At 34.3% G+C, this 19,814-nt stretch overlaps 1 protein-coding gene across 5 annotated transcripts in view; it reads right to left on the reverse strand.

Annotated features, from left to right (window-relative positions):
* Positions 1 to 19,814, reverse strand: part of LOC136040645 (protein sickie-like) — a 295,044-nt gene that overhangs the window by 94,293 nt on the left and 180,937 nt on the right. For all 5 annotated transcript variants that reach the window (XM_065724928.1, XM_065724927.1, XM_065724932.1 and 2 more), the window contains 3 exons: positions 14,839 to 15,068; positions 12,194 to 12,309; positions 5,865 to 5,994 (listed from right to left, as the gene is read on the reverse strand). In XM_065724928.1, coding sequence (XP_065581000.1) covers positions 5,865 to 5,994; positions 12,194 to 12,309; positions 14,839 to 15,068 — 476 coding nt within the window. The remainder of the gene's footprint in view (positions 1 to 5,864; positions 5,995 to 12,193; positions 12,310 to 14,838; positions 15,069 to 19,814) is intronic.

Raw genomic sequence — 19,814 nt, forward strand, 5'->3', positions numbered from 1 at the left:
ACCTATGTCAGCAGCAGCTATAGCGGAGCAAGGAGTCTTACGGAAGAAATGAATGTTTTTAAGGCATAAAGTGGCTTACAAGGGTGATGAGGAGTACTTGGGGAATTCAAACTACTTTTAGAATGTACAGTAGATGGTCTCAAACGTTTAGAAGGAAGTTCACTAATTCCAACAAAATACTGTAAAAAAAAAAGATTAAAGATTTCAGATTAAAGAGCTGAAAGCCATCTAGCAGAACTTTGAAATTAAGGGTATCCCACCAGTGTTTTTTTTTCTGGTAATTAAACCTATGACGGGTTCATACAGTCTTTTATAATGACAAGAATTGATACGATTCACCTAACCTTAAACATAATCACACTCACGGTGTCCAAGATATATAATCATATATACATATATACCAAGATATATACTTCATGGTGGCATTTCTGTATTTTTGGCTCTGTCGAAAAATCCTAAAGAGCAGGAGTAAAATAGGTGCCTTATGTCCTTTCATAGGAGTCCTGTAAAAGTAGGATTTAAACTGATATAGGATTTAAATATGAGTAAAAATATCAGTTTTCCTATTTTAGAAAACTATACTTTCCGTCCTATAAAAATGGCCGACGACGACGAAAAGGGATCAGAAAAAACGAAAATGGATCATATTATTTGGCTGATTGACTGAATAGCAAATTTTGTCTATGGCTGACCAAGGTATTTTCACTAGCTGGATCAACTGGAGTCAGAAATTTTACTGAAAGACTAGTATATGTTCAGTAAAAGAGAGATATATTCCATAAAAAGGACTAATAGGACTTAAATCTTATTTTGAACTTTAAAATACCCCCCTCCAAGAGCACAAATCCAGAGCAGATTTTTCTACCAGAAAAATGAACGATTTCAGTTTTAGCTTCGGACAGAATCATTTGTTTCCTTTAATTTTTAATGTTTAGGGAAAAGGGAAAAAAACAGGGGATACTGAAGCACTGTTCATTAGTGTCATTTTTCAAGTGGACTATCATCTCACATGGTGATTAGGTCGGACCTAGGGAACTAAATGAAAGTCTGTTTCTAATTAATCAAATCATTCAATCAAGTAACAAGAGGAGAAAAGCCCCAATTTTCATTTCGATGATTGGAGACTGTAACAAATGCGGTACATTTGTTAACGCCATCTTATCATTCATTTTTAATCACAAGAAAAAAGAAAATGACGTCACTGAAATTTTTTAAAAAAGAATAAAGTAATTTAAAAGAATTTTTTCTCATATATTTTATTTTATGAAAAATACCATCTCCAAAAGACCCTTGACAATCTTGTTACATTTTACTAGGACAGTCAGCCTTTCTCTTTTTTCGTATAGTTTTTTTTTTGCATTATCTGGATGCCATACTCCAACTCTAAGGATGAACATACATATCAGTACAAATATTAGTCAATATAGCCAAGACAATCAAACAGTTCGTGGTAACGAACTGTAGTAAGGAGCGACCCGGCTCAATAGTAACCGAAACTCTAAAAAAAAAAGTTACATCAAAAGAATGGCATTTTAATGCTGATTTTAAATATATAAGTTTCATTAAGATTAGTCTTACCCATCAAAAGTTACGAGCCTGAGAAAATTTGCCTCATTTTAGAAAATAGGGGGAAGCACCCCCTAAAAGTCATATGATCTTAAGGAAAATCACACCATCAGATTCAGCGTATCAGAGAACTATATGGCAGAAGTTTCAATCCCCTATCCAGAAAAATGTGGAATTTCGCATTTTTTGCCAGAAGACAAATCACGGATGTGTGTTTATTTGTTTTTTTGTTTTTTTTTCCCAGGGGTGATCTTATCGACTCAGTGGTCCTAGAATGTCGCGAAAAGGATCATTCTAACGGAAATTAAAAGGTCTAGTGCCCTTTTTAAGTGACCAAAAACTGGAGGGCATCTAGGCCCCCTCCCACGCTCATTTTTCCCCCAAAGTCACCGGATCAGAATTCTGAGATAGCCATTTTATTCACCATAGTCGAAAAACCTTATAACTATGTCTTTAGGGACGACTTACTCCCCCGCAGTCCCCCTGGGAGGGGCTGCAAGTTACAAACTTTTACCTGTGTTTCAGTAATGGTTACTGGGAAGTGTAAAGACGTTTTCAGGGGGATTTTATTTTTGTTTGGGGGGAGAGTTGATGGGAGGGGGGTTACGTGGGAGGACCTTTCCATGAAGGAACTTCTCATGGGGGAAGAGACTTCCAATGGAGGGGGCGCAGGATTTTCTAGCATTATTTAAAAAAACAATGAAAAAATAAATATGAAAAGCTTTTTCTACTGAAAGTGATGAGCAGCATTAAAACTTAAAACGAACAGAAATTATTACGCATATGAGGGGTTTACCTCCTCGTAATACCTCGCTCTTTACGCTAAAGTATTTTTAGTAATTTCAACTATTTATTTTACGGTTCATTAATTCATTAATTACGGTTCATATTAATTCAGGGGTCATTCTTATGGAATTGGGACAAAATTTAAGCTTTAGTGTAAAGAGCGAGGTATCGACGAGGGGTCAGCCCCCTCATATACGCAATAAAAACATACGAATATAGAAGTTCGCTACGTAACTTAACTCGTAATTTTACATATATTTTTTACTTATGAAAACGTTCGCAAAAATTAAAAGTTATAGTTGCCTTTTTAAGTAATCAAAAAATTGGAGGGCAACTAGGCCTCCTCCCTCGTTCCTTTTTTCTCAAAATCTTCTGATTAAAACTATGAAAAAGCCATTTAGCCCGAAAAAATTAATACGCAAATTTCGTTTTAATTATTTATGTGCGGACAGCCAAGATCATAACCTGCATTAATTCAAAAACGTCCAGAAATTAAACAAAAAAAACAAGTTTTTTTAAATGAAAGTAAGGAGCGACATTAAAACTTAAAACGAACAGAAATGACTCTGTATGTCAAAGGGGCTTTTCTTCCTCAATGCCTCGCTCTTTACGTTTTAAAATGTAGAGTTAAGAGAAATAGCCAAAGTTTAGCGTAAAGAGCGGGGTGTTGAGGAAGAAAAGCCCCTTTGATATACGGAGTAATTTCTGTTCGTTTTAAGTTTTAATGTCGCTCCTTACTTTCATTTAAAAAAACTTGTTTTTTTTTTTGTTTAATCTGCTCAAAAAATGGACATGGAATAACATTTACCGGTTGCCAGGGTTAAATATCAAAATTATCTTCCCGACTTTTCCTTCTCCTCCTTTTGTTTTCATTCAAACTATTTCAACAATTTGCATTGCAATTACTTGGGTGAATTAATCTTTTCAAATATATTAGTCTATTATCATAGGCTAATAGTAGACCATGTTTTTAGTCACGGTTTTGTGGCTTCATTTAGTGTTATGTGATTATTCACAAATATGTGCTCCATCTAATGTTACCCTAGTAAATTAGCTCGAACCGTGTTGCAGTACATTCGATTGATGTTCTGCTTGGCAATACGGGATCTGGGATTCGATCCCTGCCGCAGCAGTGCTGGGCGACAAGCTTGCTACTTGTCCCGGTAAAAAAGACCCAGAAACTAGAATGTCGATTCACCACACTATGCGCCAGGAATGGTTCTGGAGGATCTTTATTATTTTTTTAACTAGCTTGAAAGACCCAAGTTTGCCACCAAATCAAGAAGTAGTCTTTTGTTTCAATATTCACCGTCCATCTTTGGTTCAATCACAAAATATACTCAGTATTACCGTTTTTTCCAATTTCTTTTACAAAAAATACAGCTTTTAAAAACATCTTCACTGTGATGACTAAATTTTTTAAAGTAGTCTCAGCGTTTCAAAGCAATTCAAAAGCTTTGACTATCTTCTTCCTTTGTTGTTCCCAGATCTATTTTCCGGCTATGAACTTTCGTAGAGGCCTATACAATAGATTTTATTTTGCCTTATTGTTTGCATTTAATAAACTGATTGATTGCTAAGGAACCTTAAAGCAAACAGACGTATGACAAAAGATAAAAATAAAACGCTGGTAGGAAGAAAAGATTCAATTATCGTTGAATGTATTTAAGTTAATTGAATTAAGGTTAAACACAAGGTCCAGCGGCTTAGAGAAGTTGAATGGCTCTTCCCCAGCTCAGTTTTGGATCATGTCTAATTTTTCTTTCACACAATGAAAAAAAATAAAATCACATATTGACCAATGGTCGACGTAGCGTAGATACCCATTTCCTGATTTTCTGCCTTAGGCCAGGAGTACAATGCATGACTAGGCGCTAACTATTTGACACTTCCCATGTTTTCCCCGAGATATATCCAGGTAGCCTACCCATTCGGAGTCGGGTCGATTCTAGCAGAGATTACAGAGTCACACCACAGGGCATGGTTCCAAGACAAATAATCATCAACACCAAGACTCGAACCCCAGCTCATGCAGTCACAGGATTTCTAGGTGTCAACCACTCGGCTAGGACGCCATTAAATAATCAAACGAATGAAATTATGCCATTTAAATTGCCCAGCTCAATATAGACGCAAAAGTGTTCCTGAGTGGTAAAAAAGAAGATACACAAACTCACTTCTAAGCATTTCGTTTCAACATTTGACAATTATCATCAATGGACATAGTCTCAAACGAAAGTGAGAAATAAAATATCCTATTACAGAACATTCGTAGGTCAGATTTTCACTATTGCGAAACAAAGACGAAACTGAAAGGAATAAACTGAAATAAAACTGGATTTATCTCATAGCTGCTACGGTAGCTGAACGTTTACTTTTCAAAAGGATAAAAACCAATAATTAAATTTTATTGGATGTGTGAAACTGCAGTTTCTAAAGATTTATGCTAAGTCAAATGGTAATGACGAGTTTGATTTAAAGCACCCCGTATTCTTGTTACAAGCAAATATTTATAAAATTAGTCACAACAGAATTACCAATGACGATTTTTTGTTTTGAACTACATATATTTATAGTCTTTTTTTAGCAGTTTATTTGAGTCCAAACGCAAAGCAGTAAGTACTCAAAATGGTATTGGAAGAGCTTATAAGAAAGCACTCGCAGGAAATAGAAACGTTGCAGGAGAGAGTAAAGAGGGAAGTTCTGAATAAATTAGAGCGGAAGAGGAGCTTACGTAGCAATGCTCGTCTTGGGTGGTTTGGTGCTGGGATGAGTTTTCAGTAAAATTATTGGTCTATTATACTTTTATTAAGCGAACAGCTAAAAAAATGTGAATTCATAAGCTACGGTAAAAATTATTTAATCTTGGCTGTCTAGATAACTTCGAAAAAATGTATATCTGATTATGCAAAAATGTATCATTTGTTTCAAATCATCGCGTTCAGTCTGGCTTTGGTTTCGTAATAGGATGGGATTTGTATTTATTTTATACCAAGATACTCGATGATAGTTATTTTAGGGTTTGATACCGCGGCTGCTTTTTTTTTTCTTTTCTTTTTTTTTGAATGTCGTTTGTTCATTCTTTATCAAAACATAGCCTTATTTCTCCCTTTGTTCTTGCTTATGTATCTAAGGGGATTCTCACATTTTCACAATTTTACAGGAGAGCTGAAATATTTTGTCCCGGTCATATCCTGTTCCATCCCTTTTTTCCATAAGGATAAAACCCCGTCTTGGAAATGTGACAGCAAAAGGGCAAATGGCTATAGGGCCAACCCTTTAGAACCATATATTATTTTCAGATAAAGTGTGAGATATGCCCTTTAGCCTTAGACTTGACAATTTAAAAATCATTTACCTTTCGTAGTTCGACAGAGTTCACGGAACACTCGAAGAATTAAAAAATACAGGAGGAACGTCAACTAGTTCAGTATCTGAAACGGGTGGGACGATTTTAAACCTCCATTAAACCAGATTTCTCGTTACACCTATTATCAAGATGAAATACAAACCTGCCTCTGGGCGCTGGAATGGATTTTGGCTGAGAAATACCGGTTTGTTGTTGAACACCAGGATGAGAAGGACTTGTGGAACGAGAACTACTTTCGGAATGTACAGTAGGTGGCCTCAAGTTGCTGGGACCTGAAATACAAATTTACAAAGCTTGAAAAATATTTCATTTTTGGGAAAGATAAATTTTTAACTCTTTAATTTCTTGGAATTTGCAGCTCAATGTGAAAATAACTGAAGAAAAGAGCATACATCAGAAGCTCATACTTTTTAACTAACTAATGAAAAAGGACCATCTATTTTTATTTTTGAGTAACAAAAAAAGGCTATTTTAAACATGACTTCAGGCCCCCTCTTTGTCTCTCATCAAATAAATAAAATAATAATTAGCCTGTCAACTAAAGTCAGTCGGGAATATACAGTAGTCTCGAAAACCGAAAAATCAACCCTAAAACAAGCTTTTTATTTCATGCTAGAGCCGTGTCTTAATCGACATCATTTACCCTGCCAGCAGCCTTTTAGGGAGCAGATCATTTTTTGACAGCCGGCTATGATTTGATAGCCAATGTGATTTAACTGCTTTCGAAAATATTAAAAATTATGATTTGTTGTCAAATCAAAGCCAGCCAAGCTACTGCGAGGTTGAATGATGCCAATCAAGATCAGGCTCAATATTTAGGGGTTTAATAATAAATCACCACGCCGTGAATACCCTTTCAAGTTCCCTCTCTGCCTAGTGCTGGCCGATCTATTAAAAGATCTAGCTTAGCTGAAAATTACCCAAGTACTTCATTTTTTACTATTTATTTGACATAGATAACTATTTGCCGGTAAATGAAAGATGTGAACTATATCGGTAAATGAAAGATGTTCAAAAATTAAATATATGCGCTTAAAGTGATGAACCAATTTTATAGCTGGATGTATCACCAGGCAACTAAATTTTTCGAAACAGGAAACAATAGTAAAAAGACGCAGAAGAACAAAAATTATAGTAGTAAGATTTCTCAAATCAAAAATTAGCAGAGAAAACAGAAAACAATGACAAAACAGCTTACTTAGTCTCTAAGTCAGATTTTTTTTTTTGCCGGTCTTCCCATATTAAACGTCACTTAAGTTTAAACGAGTCAATGAGATGTTGCACCTAAACCGAAAATGATTTTATTTAAAAAATGAAAAAAATAAAAAAATAACACGGACTGAAATTATTCTAAAACTTTTTTAATAGATGGAATTTTTGTCTTTAAGTTCCTGATATTGAACCCTTCAGTTTTCTTCAATATGTAATTAGTATTTTCAAGGTAATTCCGGACTATTATCCGGACAAGGTAATCCCCCCAAAATTCCTATTCTCCTAAAAAAGGATGGCATGGTGCTCACAGCTCCAGATGATAAAATGAAAATCCTCCTAGATAATTTTATAAAAAATGACCAAGGGTATCAATATCACGCATCAACTAATATAACTACAGATAATAATAACCAACCCCATATGGAACCATTCACAATTGATGAACTAGAACCTGCTATAAAGAAATTAAGGCCAGGAGCACCTGGCCCTGATCAAATACATAACTTAATGCTTAAAAATTTACCAGAGGAAGCCAAAAATATTCTTCTGATTCTATTTAATAAGTCCATCAAAGAAGGATACACTCCCAAAGAATGGAGAAAGACAACCATAATCCCTATACCTAAAACAGGAAGGATCCCTCTAATCCTGATTCATATAGGCCCATTTCTTTAACATCTTGCCTATGTAAACTAATGGAACATTTGATTAAAAATAGAATCCTTGGGCTTGTAATAAAAGCTGCACAGAAAGAACAGTTTGATTTCCTCCCAAATCGGAGCACAACTGACTGCTTAGTTAGACTTGAGGACCAAATAAAACAGGGCTTCAGATGCAAGAAAGATACATTTGCAGTTTTCCTAGACATGAAGTCTGCTTTTAACCGAGTTGACCTGGATAAACTTTTAAAGAAAATAGGGGAAATAGGTATACCTGCCAATTGCATAAATTGGATTTCCAGCTTTTTGAGAAATCGTGAGGTTAGGGTAGCTTCTAGCGGGTAAAGTACAAATTTTCAGGTTAAACATGATTTGGGATTACCTCAAGGGGGAGTTTTAAGTCCTATTTTGTTTGTAATTTATTGCAGTGATTTGGACATGTCCACTGTACTTGGCTGCAAGACCTATATATATGCTGATAACATTACCCTGGTAACAACTGGGAAAACACCTATTATTTTACAGTCAGTGAAGCAAAAAGCATTAAATAATGTTCAACAATGGTGCAGCGAGAATAATATGACATTATCACCTGAGAAAACAGTTGCTATGCTTTTCTCAAAAAATAATAATACTGCAGTACCACAAGTAAATGTTGTAAATCAGCCTATTAGGCTGGATGATTCTTTCCGCTATCTAGGCCTAATTTTTGATAGTAAAATGACATGGTTGAGACACATTGAGTATTTGTTAGGCAATATTAGGAGTAGATTAAACCTTATAAATGTAATGTGCCTAGGGAAAAGGGGTACTCCTTTTAAGTGTCTTAGTAAAATTATAAAGGCTGTTATTTTGTAAGTAAGCTTGATTATGATAGCTTTATATATGGTGATGCTAGTCAGAATCTAAAAAAATTAGATACAGCGTTCCACAGTGTACTTAGGCGATCCATTGGCAGCCTAAATAGTACCCCTATTCCAGCTATGATGATTGAATTGGGGTGAGCACGCTTAAATTACGACGTGAAAGGTTACTTGTGAAGTATTTCACTAAAAAATCTACTTTAAATGAGGATATAATCAAGATGGAAATTATAAATAATTATAATAGTAATGTTAGTTTCAAGGATAGGAATACTCCAGCTTTTTATAGGTGTAATAGTTTGCTTTCAATAGAGTGCCCAAATATAGTACCCATTAATGAGATAGTTTTTGAGGATAATATATTGAATAAACTATGTGCAATAAAAAATAATGTTTATTTTCCTGTACCTGATCGTGGGGATAATAATAACTTGACTCTCAAACATGACTGGCTAAGACAAACTGACCACATAAGAGACCATACACAAATTTTTACTGATTGCTCTAAGTCGGGTAAGGGTGCTGGCTGTGCAGTGGTAGTCCCCAGTATGTCCGTTTCATGCAGTTTTAATTTACCAGGGAGCCTGTCTATTTTTTCAATTGAGATGATTGCTATACATAAGGCATTGGAATTTATTAAATCATACGGGTATGCCCAGAGTTGGATGATATGCTCTGACTCAGCATCAGCCCTTAAGTACCTGATGAATGAGCATGAACCTAGTCGTGAATTAGTTTGTAATATCCACCAAATAGTTAGGTCGTTAGAGCTTGTGGGAAATAATATATTTCTAGTCTGGGTCCCAACACATGTGGGAATTGCGGGAAATGAATCTGCTGATATAATGGCAAAGTGGGGTATTTTAAATGGTCAGAGTATAAGTGTAAAAGCCACTTAATATGTATATTTTACATGTATTTATAAGGTGTTATGTGATAGAGAGACCAATAATTTTATTAGAAGTTGCATAAATCCAATTTTAGAACTTTATGACTATAAGGCACCACCTGATGAACTTGTGCATGATGTTAGATCAGTTGCTGTTACTGTTTTTAGATTGAGGACAGGTCATGCCAAAACCCGTTCAGTTTTACATAAGTGGGGGAGAGTTAGCTCGCCCTTCTGTGATATTCGTAATGAGTATGATGATGTTAGGCATATTCTCATGAAGTGCACAGGTACAAAGAAATTTGTTTAGAAACCAAATTATAAAGTATTTTGGTGTTTTCACAATGAGAGCAATCCTAGTTCAGGCTAGGTCCCCTAAGTGGGTCCATAGAAAGACTATGTTGTTGTTGACTAAGTATATAAAGAGTTGTAATCTACATAACATTCTCTGATGTTTTTTTTTCTTTTTTTTTAAGTTATAATGTATTGACTTTTATATTCATTGTATTGAACTTTCTTTTTCGTATTGATGTTTCCATTTATAGATGTTTTAATTGTAGTAACTACATTAACTTATATTTTTATTGTATTGACCTTTTTATCTATTTATTTATTCTTGTATTTTAGCTTTATTTATATCTGAAATATGTTTCTTTTCACAGATATTTTAAGCAATATTAGCAGAATAGAGGTGTGATATTCATACTAGTGCCAGTGATTTAAGCAAGAACACTCTGTACAACGTCCTAGTATTCTCCCAAGATATCTTAAGTGTTGACGTGGCCTGTGCCAAAATTTTATCTGTGTGTTTTTCAAAGTGACGTGGCTTCATAAGCCCAAGTTTCAAAAGAGGATCGCACGTATACGAGTGGTTGATTCGCTCAAACGTCAACTAAACAACAACAACAACAACATTCCGGACTATTATTCTTAGTACTAATCAGCAGTAACAGGTAGACTAGTAAGCATGGGATTAGCTTCGGGGTACTGGGATTACCTCCCCAGTATTGGGGAGGCGGGGCAAGAGGGGTCCGTATCCAGGAGTCAAGGGGCAGGGGCTATATAATAATTTTTTCTCCAAATTATTGGAAGGGAGTAACTACACCCTTGCCCGCATACCCCCAAGCGACACCCCTGCTAGTAAGTACTAACTATTTTGCTCAAACCATGATGTAACGTGTTCCGTTTTTTCCGAGTCAATTTACAATTTTATAGTCATAATTACTTAATTAATTTTTTTTATTGTTTCAACTACTGTTAATCAACTTACTGTAGTCAAACTGCAACTCTTTTCGGTAAATGTTTTGCGTAAATATTGGTAGGTAATTATTTAGTGGCAAAACTTTCCATAAGGAAACACTATCAAGTTCTGTAAACTACTTTAAAACATTCTAAAATACTAAGTTATATCCTTCTTAAATGTACTTCTGTTACAATTCGCCCCCCCCCCTTATCAGTGGTGGTTCTCGCCTCTCTTGCGCCCGGGGCAAAACCTTGACCAGCTCCGCCCCTGTCTCTCACAAAATTTTTAGGTGAAATTTTAACAAAATGTTCATTTATTAACAAAATTGCTTTTAATTAATTAAATAATAATTTATTTTTGATTATTTTTAATTTACTATTCAAATTATTTAATTAATACTTATCATTTTGAATTAATTACTATTATATGATTTTTTAATCTTATTTTATTTTATTTATTAATTAGTATTTTATTAATTATTATCATTTATTAAATGTGCCCTCTACTTTATATTAATAAAAATAACATTTCAAAAATTACAAAATGATTATGACCGTAAGATTATTTATTTGGTATTTTGCAACCATAAAATTTCTGCTCCCAAGGCAAGTACCTCCTCTGTCCCTCCTCCAAAACCACCTCTGACCCTAATTGACAAATATATAGCCCAAATTATAAATCCTCATTGTGTTCTCAAAAGTGCGACTCTTTTCTTTTATTATTTTAACGGCAAACATTAAGCAACTACTTGGAAGAAAAGAGTCAAGCCATTTAAAATACAATGAGTATGTGTAATTGGGCTATATATTTTTCCGTTAGGAGAGGGATAGGGATGGGGGTAAAGTGAGGCAAAGCGTTTAGTAAGTGTTTCAGAATGTATTGAACTAGTTTCAAACATTTTATAGTTTTTCCTTATGGAGAGTGGAACCATTAAATATTTAACAACCGGTCAAAGTTTTGGTTACTGCTCTGTCTTGGGATATAAGAAAAATGACGTCCTATAATTCTTTGGTAATGGAATTGATTCTCTGGAAATGATGAATCTGTCAGGAAAAACCACTCATGGCTGGTTCCTCAGATATTAGACTGATATTCTTTTTAAGCAATATTATCTTTGAATAAACTAATTATATCTAACAATTTACACTGCAAAGTAATGAAAAGAGCTAAAGATCTGTATTACAAGATAAAGAAATAGCTATTATTGTCTTGTAAATTACTGTTCGCGCGCCTTCTATATTTTAAATATTAAATCTTTGTTAGAGAGCGCTAATGTAAGATGCATAATTTTTGCGGACTTCCAAATGTATTGTTGTTTTTCCCAATAAAGCACTTAAATTCGATAGCTTTAACCTACAGTTTGAAAAATAAATTTATTTTAAAATGTGTTATTTTAATTTAATATTGCTTAACGAGCAATATAGACAATCCGATCCAAATAGGCTAAATTTTCTAGACCAGCCCCCGAGATCTCAAAAGTCTAAGGATTTCGTCAATAATTTCCTTAGACGTTCATTTAGTTCACGTGCCTTTACTGTTTTGCCCCCAACCAACCAATAATGAATTGCATTATACAGTTTTAAAGAAAAATAATTTATGTAATACCGTTTCCAGGAATGCCGACGCTAGGTGGTATCAGTTGTCCCTTCCGATCTGGAGGTTTCTTGCTGGGTGTTGACATCGGAGATGGGATACCACTTGTCGATTTTACAGGTAAACTTCTGAAAAAAAGAAAAAAAACGTTCGATCTAAGGTTAGGTATAGCTTATCAAGCAGTTTATCACACCTGCTTAAATTGGGCAAGAAATCACACTGGACATAGTTGCACCTAACTGTATCTCATGGTAACCGGCTGTTGGCAAATCCACGCCAGGTGAGGCAGAGTAGCGTCTATTTTCTGGCAAATCTAAAGTAAGTAAGGAAGCAAAAGCAGAGTCTCATGTTGAAATTTTATGACCAGTAGTGTTTCATATTCCTCTTTTGCTTAAGCTGTGTCATGTATTGAAAGCATAGTAGGACTCGAAGCTTTAAGCCTGTCTCAACCACTGCTACAGATACTATTGACAAATCGTGGCAGCAGTAAGCCATGTGAGACCAGGTCAGCAAAAAAATCCTTTTCCACAGCATTTGGCTCAGAGGTTCAATTTGTACTACCTCCCGTGATGCTTCTACTTCCTTTGAATTTTCCTTATAACCTCTTCCTAACCAAGAGCCTCCCTCTTTTTGTCTTTGGCTGCCTAGAATCCTTCATCCATAAAATTCAATCTAACCATCTAAACGATTCTTTCGTTGTAACCATAGATCTTGGGGTTGATCCTCATTTTTAGTACTAATTCAACTAGTAATTGCACTATCTTTGGTCACCTTGTGGGAAAAACCTATTTAATTTTACTTGACCTTTCAAGGCGTTCACGCTTCTGATGCATACTGGACCGCTATCACTACTTTGGCTTCTAGTAACATAATCTTAATTCGAAGACTTGTCGTCGCACTCTTGCAAACTTTTTTCAACTTCAAAAAACAGCCCTGCGCCTCATTCTATTTTTATACTTTAGTGCATCCACTATCCTTGCTAATAATGCTGATTAAGTAAAAGAAGCTTTTCACCCAGGAAAATTTTAATTTATTTAGATCTTTTCTTCATACTGATTTATTCCTAAATTATGCGACTTGGCCTTTTTAACAGTAGTTTTTAAACATTTTCCCATAAACTCAAATTTTAAAACCTCCGAAAATCCATTCATTTCGCTAGCTTTTTTTTTTAATGCATTCAAATCATCTGAACAATTCGATCCTTAGGACGAAGTAGTACAAGGTCATCCATATAAACAAAACACAGCCTGCTTAACTTCAAATATCAACACCGAGCACAACTACTAACCTTTTTTCCTCCCTCAACCAGAGCTTATTCCCTTAAGTAGCCCTAACAACTCTAACTTGCTTATCTTGTAAATCACAAAGGGAAATAACCTTCACTAAAGCTGATCTATTAGAACAAAATACCCCTTCGTAATCTTTAAAACTCAGGATTAACGGGGTCTGATACTCGGGTAAATTATAATCTAAGAATTGAAATTTATTGAACACATCCTCTCCTTTTCTTAACACCAGATTGGTCTTCTGATAAAGCTAAATTCTCAGTATCTCTTTTTCTAATATAATTTTCCTCAGGCTAAGCAATTTACTTCTTACCAAAGTAGAGTTAATACTTATGTAAATTACTGTAGTTACTCTCATCATCTTCCTTATAAAAGGGATATAATTACTGGTAATAGGATTGCGAGCCTTTACTATCTAAACGCCATCTAACAGAAGTACAAGTTTCATTTAGCTATAGTAAAGCATGGCAAAAGTCTGTCCCACTGAAGATAGCAGCTCATTTTTTTTCTGTGAGGATTAGGATTGAGAATCTTTGTCAGAGTGTCAAGGGTATATTTAAAAAACTCTTTGTTAGGTCCTAAGGGGATTTTTCCCTAACACGTATTTACTGAGTTTTTGAACCTCAAGGGAGTAGCACCGCAACTATAAATAACAACACATCGCAGCACCAAATCATTCAAGGTCAAAATACCCAACAATAGCCGTCTAAAAACTACTCCATTCAAATCTGTACTCTTGACTTCGTCCCAGTAAATTCCTTCTTCCAATAAATCTTCTGAGAATCTCTGGTTCACCTTTCCTGAGCTATGAGCTTCTTAACATTTCTTTAATAACTACTCAATTATCATTAAACTTTGTTAAGATTCTTATTTCACATACGACAACTCTAAAGAGTATTTAAAAGCAATAGCACGAAAATGGAGAGGAAAAGGGCGGAGGATATTCTTCTCCTCATCACTAGAAGACACAAAATTTACCCACTTAGAAAGAAGATGGTTTATTTCAAACAAAACGGCCTTTCTTCAAACTTTAGCCCCCTCCCAGTATAGTTTTTGAAAGCTCATCCATTTAGGAAAATTTATGAGAGAACCTTGCCTAAAACCATTCTTAGGCAATTTGTTTGGGAAAGGTCTTGTACACTTCCCCTTTCCTCAACTTCGAATCCCAGAGCTGAACTCGTGACGAAAAAACAAAATAATTTTTTTTTTATTTCGGCTTCTTTTTCCTTAGTAGACAATTTTAATATACACTTCAAAAATAAGGGGCATGAATTTTGTAATTAATAGTATAAGTTTTATAAGTTAGATAATAGAATCAATCGACTTCCCTTCAAAGTACATTTAAACAATTTCTAATATTAGCAGAGTTACCTTTGTTGTGTTGTTGCCATTGGCCTATGGCTTAATTCTGGGGTATGGGTCATTTGAGCTTGCTTAGCCTGTTGTAACAGCTGTTTTTGCTGCTGCTTGTACCGAGATAAGGCGAAAAATAGACTAAGAACGGTCTTTAGATTTCCATCTTTGACATCCTTTGCACAAATGCCATCTAGCGGCACACCAATACTCTCGACATACGAAAGGCACTTAGTGACGTTGTCACACTGAAAGAAAACGAATTATGAATGGCAGATTAAAAACAGAAACCAAAAAAAATACTCAAATTAAGTGTCCTGAAAAAGTTAATTAATTCAAAAAGGATACAACTGACATCATTAGCAAAGGCCCCATTTCAATTTTTATTTGAAGAGAACGAACGATCATTCAATCTTGTTTCAATGGATTTTCCCATTTTTACAACATCTTTCATGGATTTTTAAATCGAAAAGGTTTGGAATGAACTTCCCACGAACAATTACTCTAATTCTCAATGTTTTTTTTTCTGCCAATATTCTACTGTATGTTTCTTGCGTATTTATTTTCTTATGATTGACAAACTGATTCTAAACATTGCAAGTGACAATACAGTATTGTTGAAAAAAGGGCAGCTATGTGTAAGGGAACGGCTTTCGCGGACAAATGGGCGCAGCTCAAGATTCAAAATCCATATTAGGGTCTACATGGATTACATATGATTTTTTTTTTCTATTTGTATCACAATTATTAACAGTCTGAAGGTGGCCGATGGTGAAGTTTAGTAACTAATATTTGCTACGCAGAAATTTTTGAAGCCATTTAAAAACACATTTTCAATCTGATTGACGTTATCCAAGCAATTGCAATTTTGCTGTATATTTGATTTCTCATTTCAATTGTCTTTCCCAATGGATATCCGTGAAAAATATATATTTTGTTAGCTTTTTTATTTACGGCTCAACTATGGAAGGGGTACACTATAACGAAGAGACACCCTGTAAAACAAACGGCCTGGAAGATGTTTGATATTGGTAGTTGGTCATAAATGCTCCAAAATTAAGTCTGTTTAATTTTTAAATGCTCAAACTTAAGGAATAATTATTTGTAATTTTGCTGTATATTGATTCCTCATTTAAATTGTCTTTTCCAATGGATATCCGTAAAAATATGTTGTTTTTTTTTGTACTTACGGCTCAACTATGAAAGGGGTTATGACGAAGGGAGACTCTGTAAAACGAACGGCATGGAAGATGTTTGATATTGGTAGTTGGTCATAAATGTCCCAAAATTAGGTTTGTTTGATTTTTAAATGCTCAAACTTAAGGAATAATTAATATAGTAAAGCTCTTGAATTATTTTGTCTTAAAGTGTGGGTGGTATGTATCTACAGTTTTTGGTCTTGGAACTTAATGATGTTGCTACAACTGAGACGACAGGAGGAGGGATTAAACAAAATGAATTTCCGTCCAGTAACATAATTAGTAGTAATTCACAAGCAGAAAATAATAAATATTATCATACCGGTTTTTTCTCAATTTTTTTTTTCAGAAAAGAATTTTATCTCGCTCGAATTTCACGATAAATTTGGCCTAAAAAGCGTTCACTGAAATTGTTTACTGAGATTAAGATTTACTGGACGATTGACAACATTTAAATTGTTTTTCTAAACACTTCCAAAGAAATGTTTCCATTCACTAAGTACCATTCGAACCAACCAGCTTTTTTCCCAGTAGACAATTCATTTACCACCCTTTCCGGAATCAATATTAGGTTCTTACCACGTACGAAAAAATTATTGAAACAGGTTAAGGAAGCAAATATAACAAATATCATGTTATCATTTATTTTTTCGTTGTTTATTATTCATTTCAAAGGTCAAACTTGATTTTTTTTTCTAATTTTCGGATAAGTAAAAAAAACAAAACAATGCTAATCATGCTCCTTCAACAAAGTGTCAATATTTTCTCGGTGTTGTCTTATATTCCTAATATTTGGTCCTATTTTTTATTTTTAGTGCATATGCTGCCCCCTCGTTTCGAAATGGAATTCCTTTCTATGGACCTGGTTCATTTATCTTTTCATTTCTTAAAGCGTGTATATCTGTTGGATAATGAGTAATCATTCTTTTTTTTTTTCAATTTTCACTTTGTTTCACATAGGCTTATTAAGTTTATAATTTCTGTAAATTCTGTTATATAATTTTGGGTCAGATAAATTTGTTAATTACATCATTGGAGCCGTTAGAAGAAACTTTCAGAAACAGAGCCGTTCAAAGGGGATGGGGGGTAGACAGATCAGCTAGTAAAATCAGCTACCAAGGGCGCCGCAGCTGGGGGGTTGCCCACTTTGATCAAATTTTCACTTTGATTCGGCTACTTTTGCTTATATTTGAGTCGGGAGGGCGCTCTTTAATTAATTTTCCCCCGGATACCACCAACCCTAGGAATGACTCTCTTCAGAAGTAACACATCTCCACCAATTCCGGTCCAATAATAATCAGAGCCCCCCCCCCCCCAATTAAGCAGTTCAGTTTGCGCTCAGAATTTGGTTCTTGACACATAAAAAGTGTATCATTGCTCTCTGATTTTTTTAACTGCGTTTCGTCTTCATTTAATATCAATTGGCAATCCAAAGAAAAACATAAAGATTTTGTTCAGTCTCTTGTTTTTCCGTTTTATGTATATAGTTAATTTTCTTAATATTAAAATTGAGCAACAGGAAATTTTGAATTTCAAGGGAGTTCGATTCAGAAACAGTGGCAACAGGTAAAAGTCTTTAGCCAAACACATATCCCAAAATAAGAACAATTATTATTACTAATCTACAATCCAACCTTTATTAGCCTTTTTCCTTATAAATAATGTATTTATCATTCTTACCGGGATCAGAATTTAGGTTCATATAAAAATATACTATCACCCTTCCTTCTTTTTTATCGATGTATATCTTCCTGCCAGATAATTAGTAACATTTCAACGAAGAAAGAGAAGAAATGTTATTATATCCATTGCAAGGAGTCAAAGCTGACGGGAAGTAAAGCTTAGGTGCCGTTAATAGCATAATAAATTTTAAGCGGAGCAATAAGTAAGACATGGCATACTTTAGTGACTCTGAGAAAGTCAAATGGAATTAGAATTCCTTAAATAATGTAGCTTTCTAAAGTTTATAAGTAATAAATTTTTAGGACAGCGTTGGAAAAAGTCAATAACGGTGACAAATATATTTCTAAATGTCAATTTCGACGGAAAAAACGAAGGAATGGAATAGGGTAATCAAATGTATGGCAATACGTTTCAAATGCTTTAAACGTTATGGTAAGTACACTTTTTATTTTTTAAGGTGTTTTCACACATCTGAAAATGTAATTATGTAAAACTATAAATACAAAAAAAAAATAATGAAATAAAATTTCATTCGGTACTTGTTAATTATTCAGATAAAACTCAAGAATTTTGATCTGTAGATCTGTTAAAACCGGTTTCGTACTTGGGTAATAGAATACATTGGGCTTATAAAATTCTGTTTATGTGAAGTTAGAAAATATTTATTACTTCATAATATGCAGAAAGATTGTAGCTAACACATTTTCTAAGCATACCCGCTATACTTTAAATAATCCCCCCCTAATGCGCAAATATATACTTGTCGTTGTGCTATGAAACCGGTTTTCTCAGATTTTAAATTCAGATCAAGAATTTAAGTGTGTTCTGAATAATAAACAAGTCCCTTTCATTCTTCTTATAAAAACATACAAAGGCAATCAAACGTGGTTTTTTGAATAGGAATAAAAAATCATGCTCCAAAGTCATAGAAACAAACTTCGATAACTACTGATTGGGAATAAAGACCTAGTCTTTTCATAACACTGAGATCAACTTTAATAGTAATGTAAATTCGGTGAAGGTAGAGTGTCTAAATAATATTGTCATAAAATAGGATTTTCCACCTGATTGGATATTTCAACTTCAAAACTTCAACTTTATTTATACCAAATGATCAATACATACAGCTCTTTTAACATCCCCACAAAAGGCTCCATGGCCTGTGAACGCAGGAAAAAATATCACAATCATATCTATCAAGATTCATAATGCAAGATAAGGGAAATAGAAACGGAGAGGAAAAAACAAAAAGCAAAACGGAAAACAGAGAAAGGCAAATGGTTATGTTAAACCTTTTTATTATTATTTACATTTAATTGAACTTTATAATTGAATAATATTACAATTATTTATAAAAAAAGAAGAATAAGAAGAAAATTAACCCAAATGACTTTTCATTAATCTTTCGAAGACACCGATGGAGTGGCAATCTCATATATTCTTTGGCAGGGAGTTCCAAACGCTGCTACATGCGTATGTAGGGCTAAAATCTGACCTCACAGTTGGAATTCTAACAACCAATAAAACTTCAGAGTTACGAGTTCCATGAAGATAATCACTAATTTGGGGTTGTAACAATTTCGAAAAACAAGAGGGAAGTTGACCATGAAAATATTTATGAATAAAAATAGCACAGGATAGGAAATACCGTGGACAAAACCTAAGGAGAGAATTTGTTGACGTACTGTTTGTATCCGAAACTAATTGACAGGCCTTTTCATGAAGAAGAGAAAGTGGTTTTAATTACTCTTACAGGTGTGATGGGAACCTCATTGAGCATTTAATGGTTTTGACAAGAATATAAACTATTGAACCTTATTCATAGTCTTTTCCCATATCTTAACATATCTCTACTTTTTTGCTGGTTGGATGAATCTGCCCCCTCCCCCATTATAGAAACCAACTCGTACCCCTTGGTATTGCTAATTTATATGCAGCTAACAAAGAGATAACTAAAAGTCATAAAAAAATGTAGGTACGACTGTCAGCGTAATATTCAAACGTAATATCTCACCCAATTTTGTAAGCAATAAATTGGGAAATAAAATTGTTGGCAAGGTTATCATATACCACACGGTGCTACCAACTGGAGATAGAAGCAGCTTGACAGGG

The sequence above is a fragment of the Artemia franciscana genome, chromosome 21 (assembly GCF_032884065.1).
Source record: "Artemia franciscana chromosome 21, ASM3288406v1, whole genome shotgun sequence".
NCBI lineage: Eukaryota > Metazoa > Arthropoda > Branchiopoda > Anostraca > Artemiidae > Artemia > Artemia franciscana.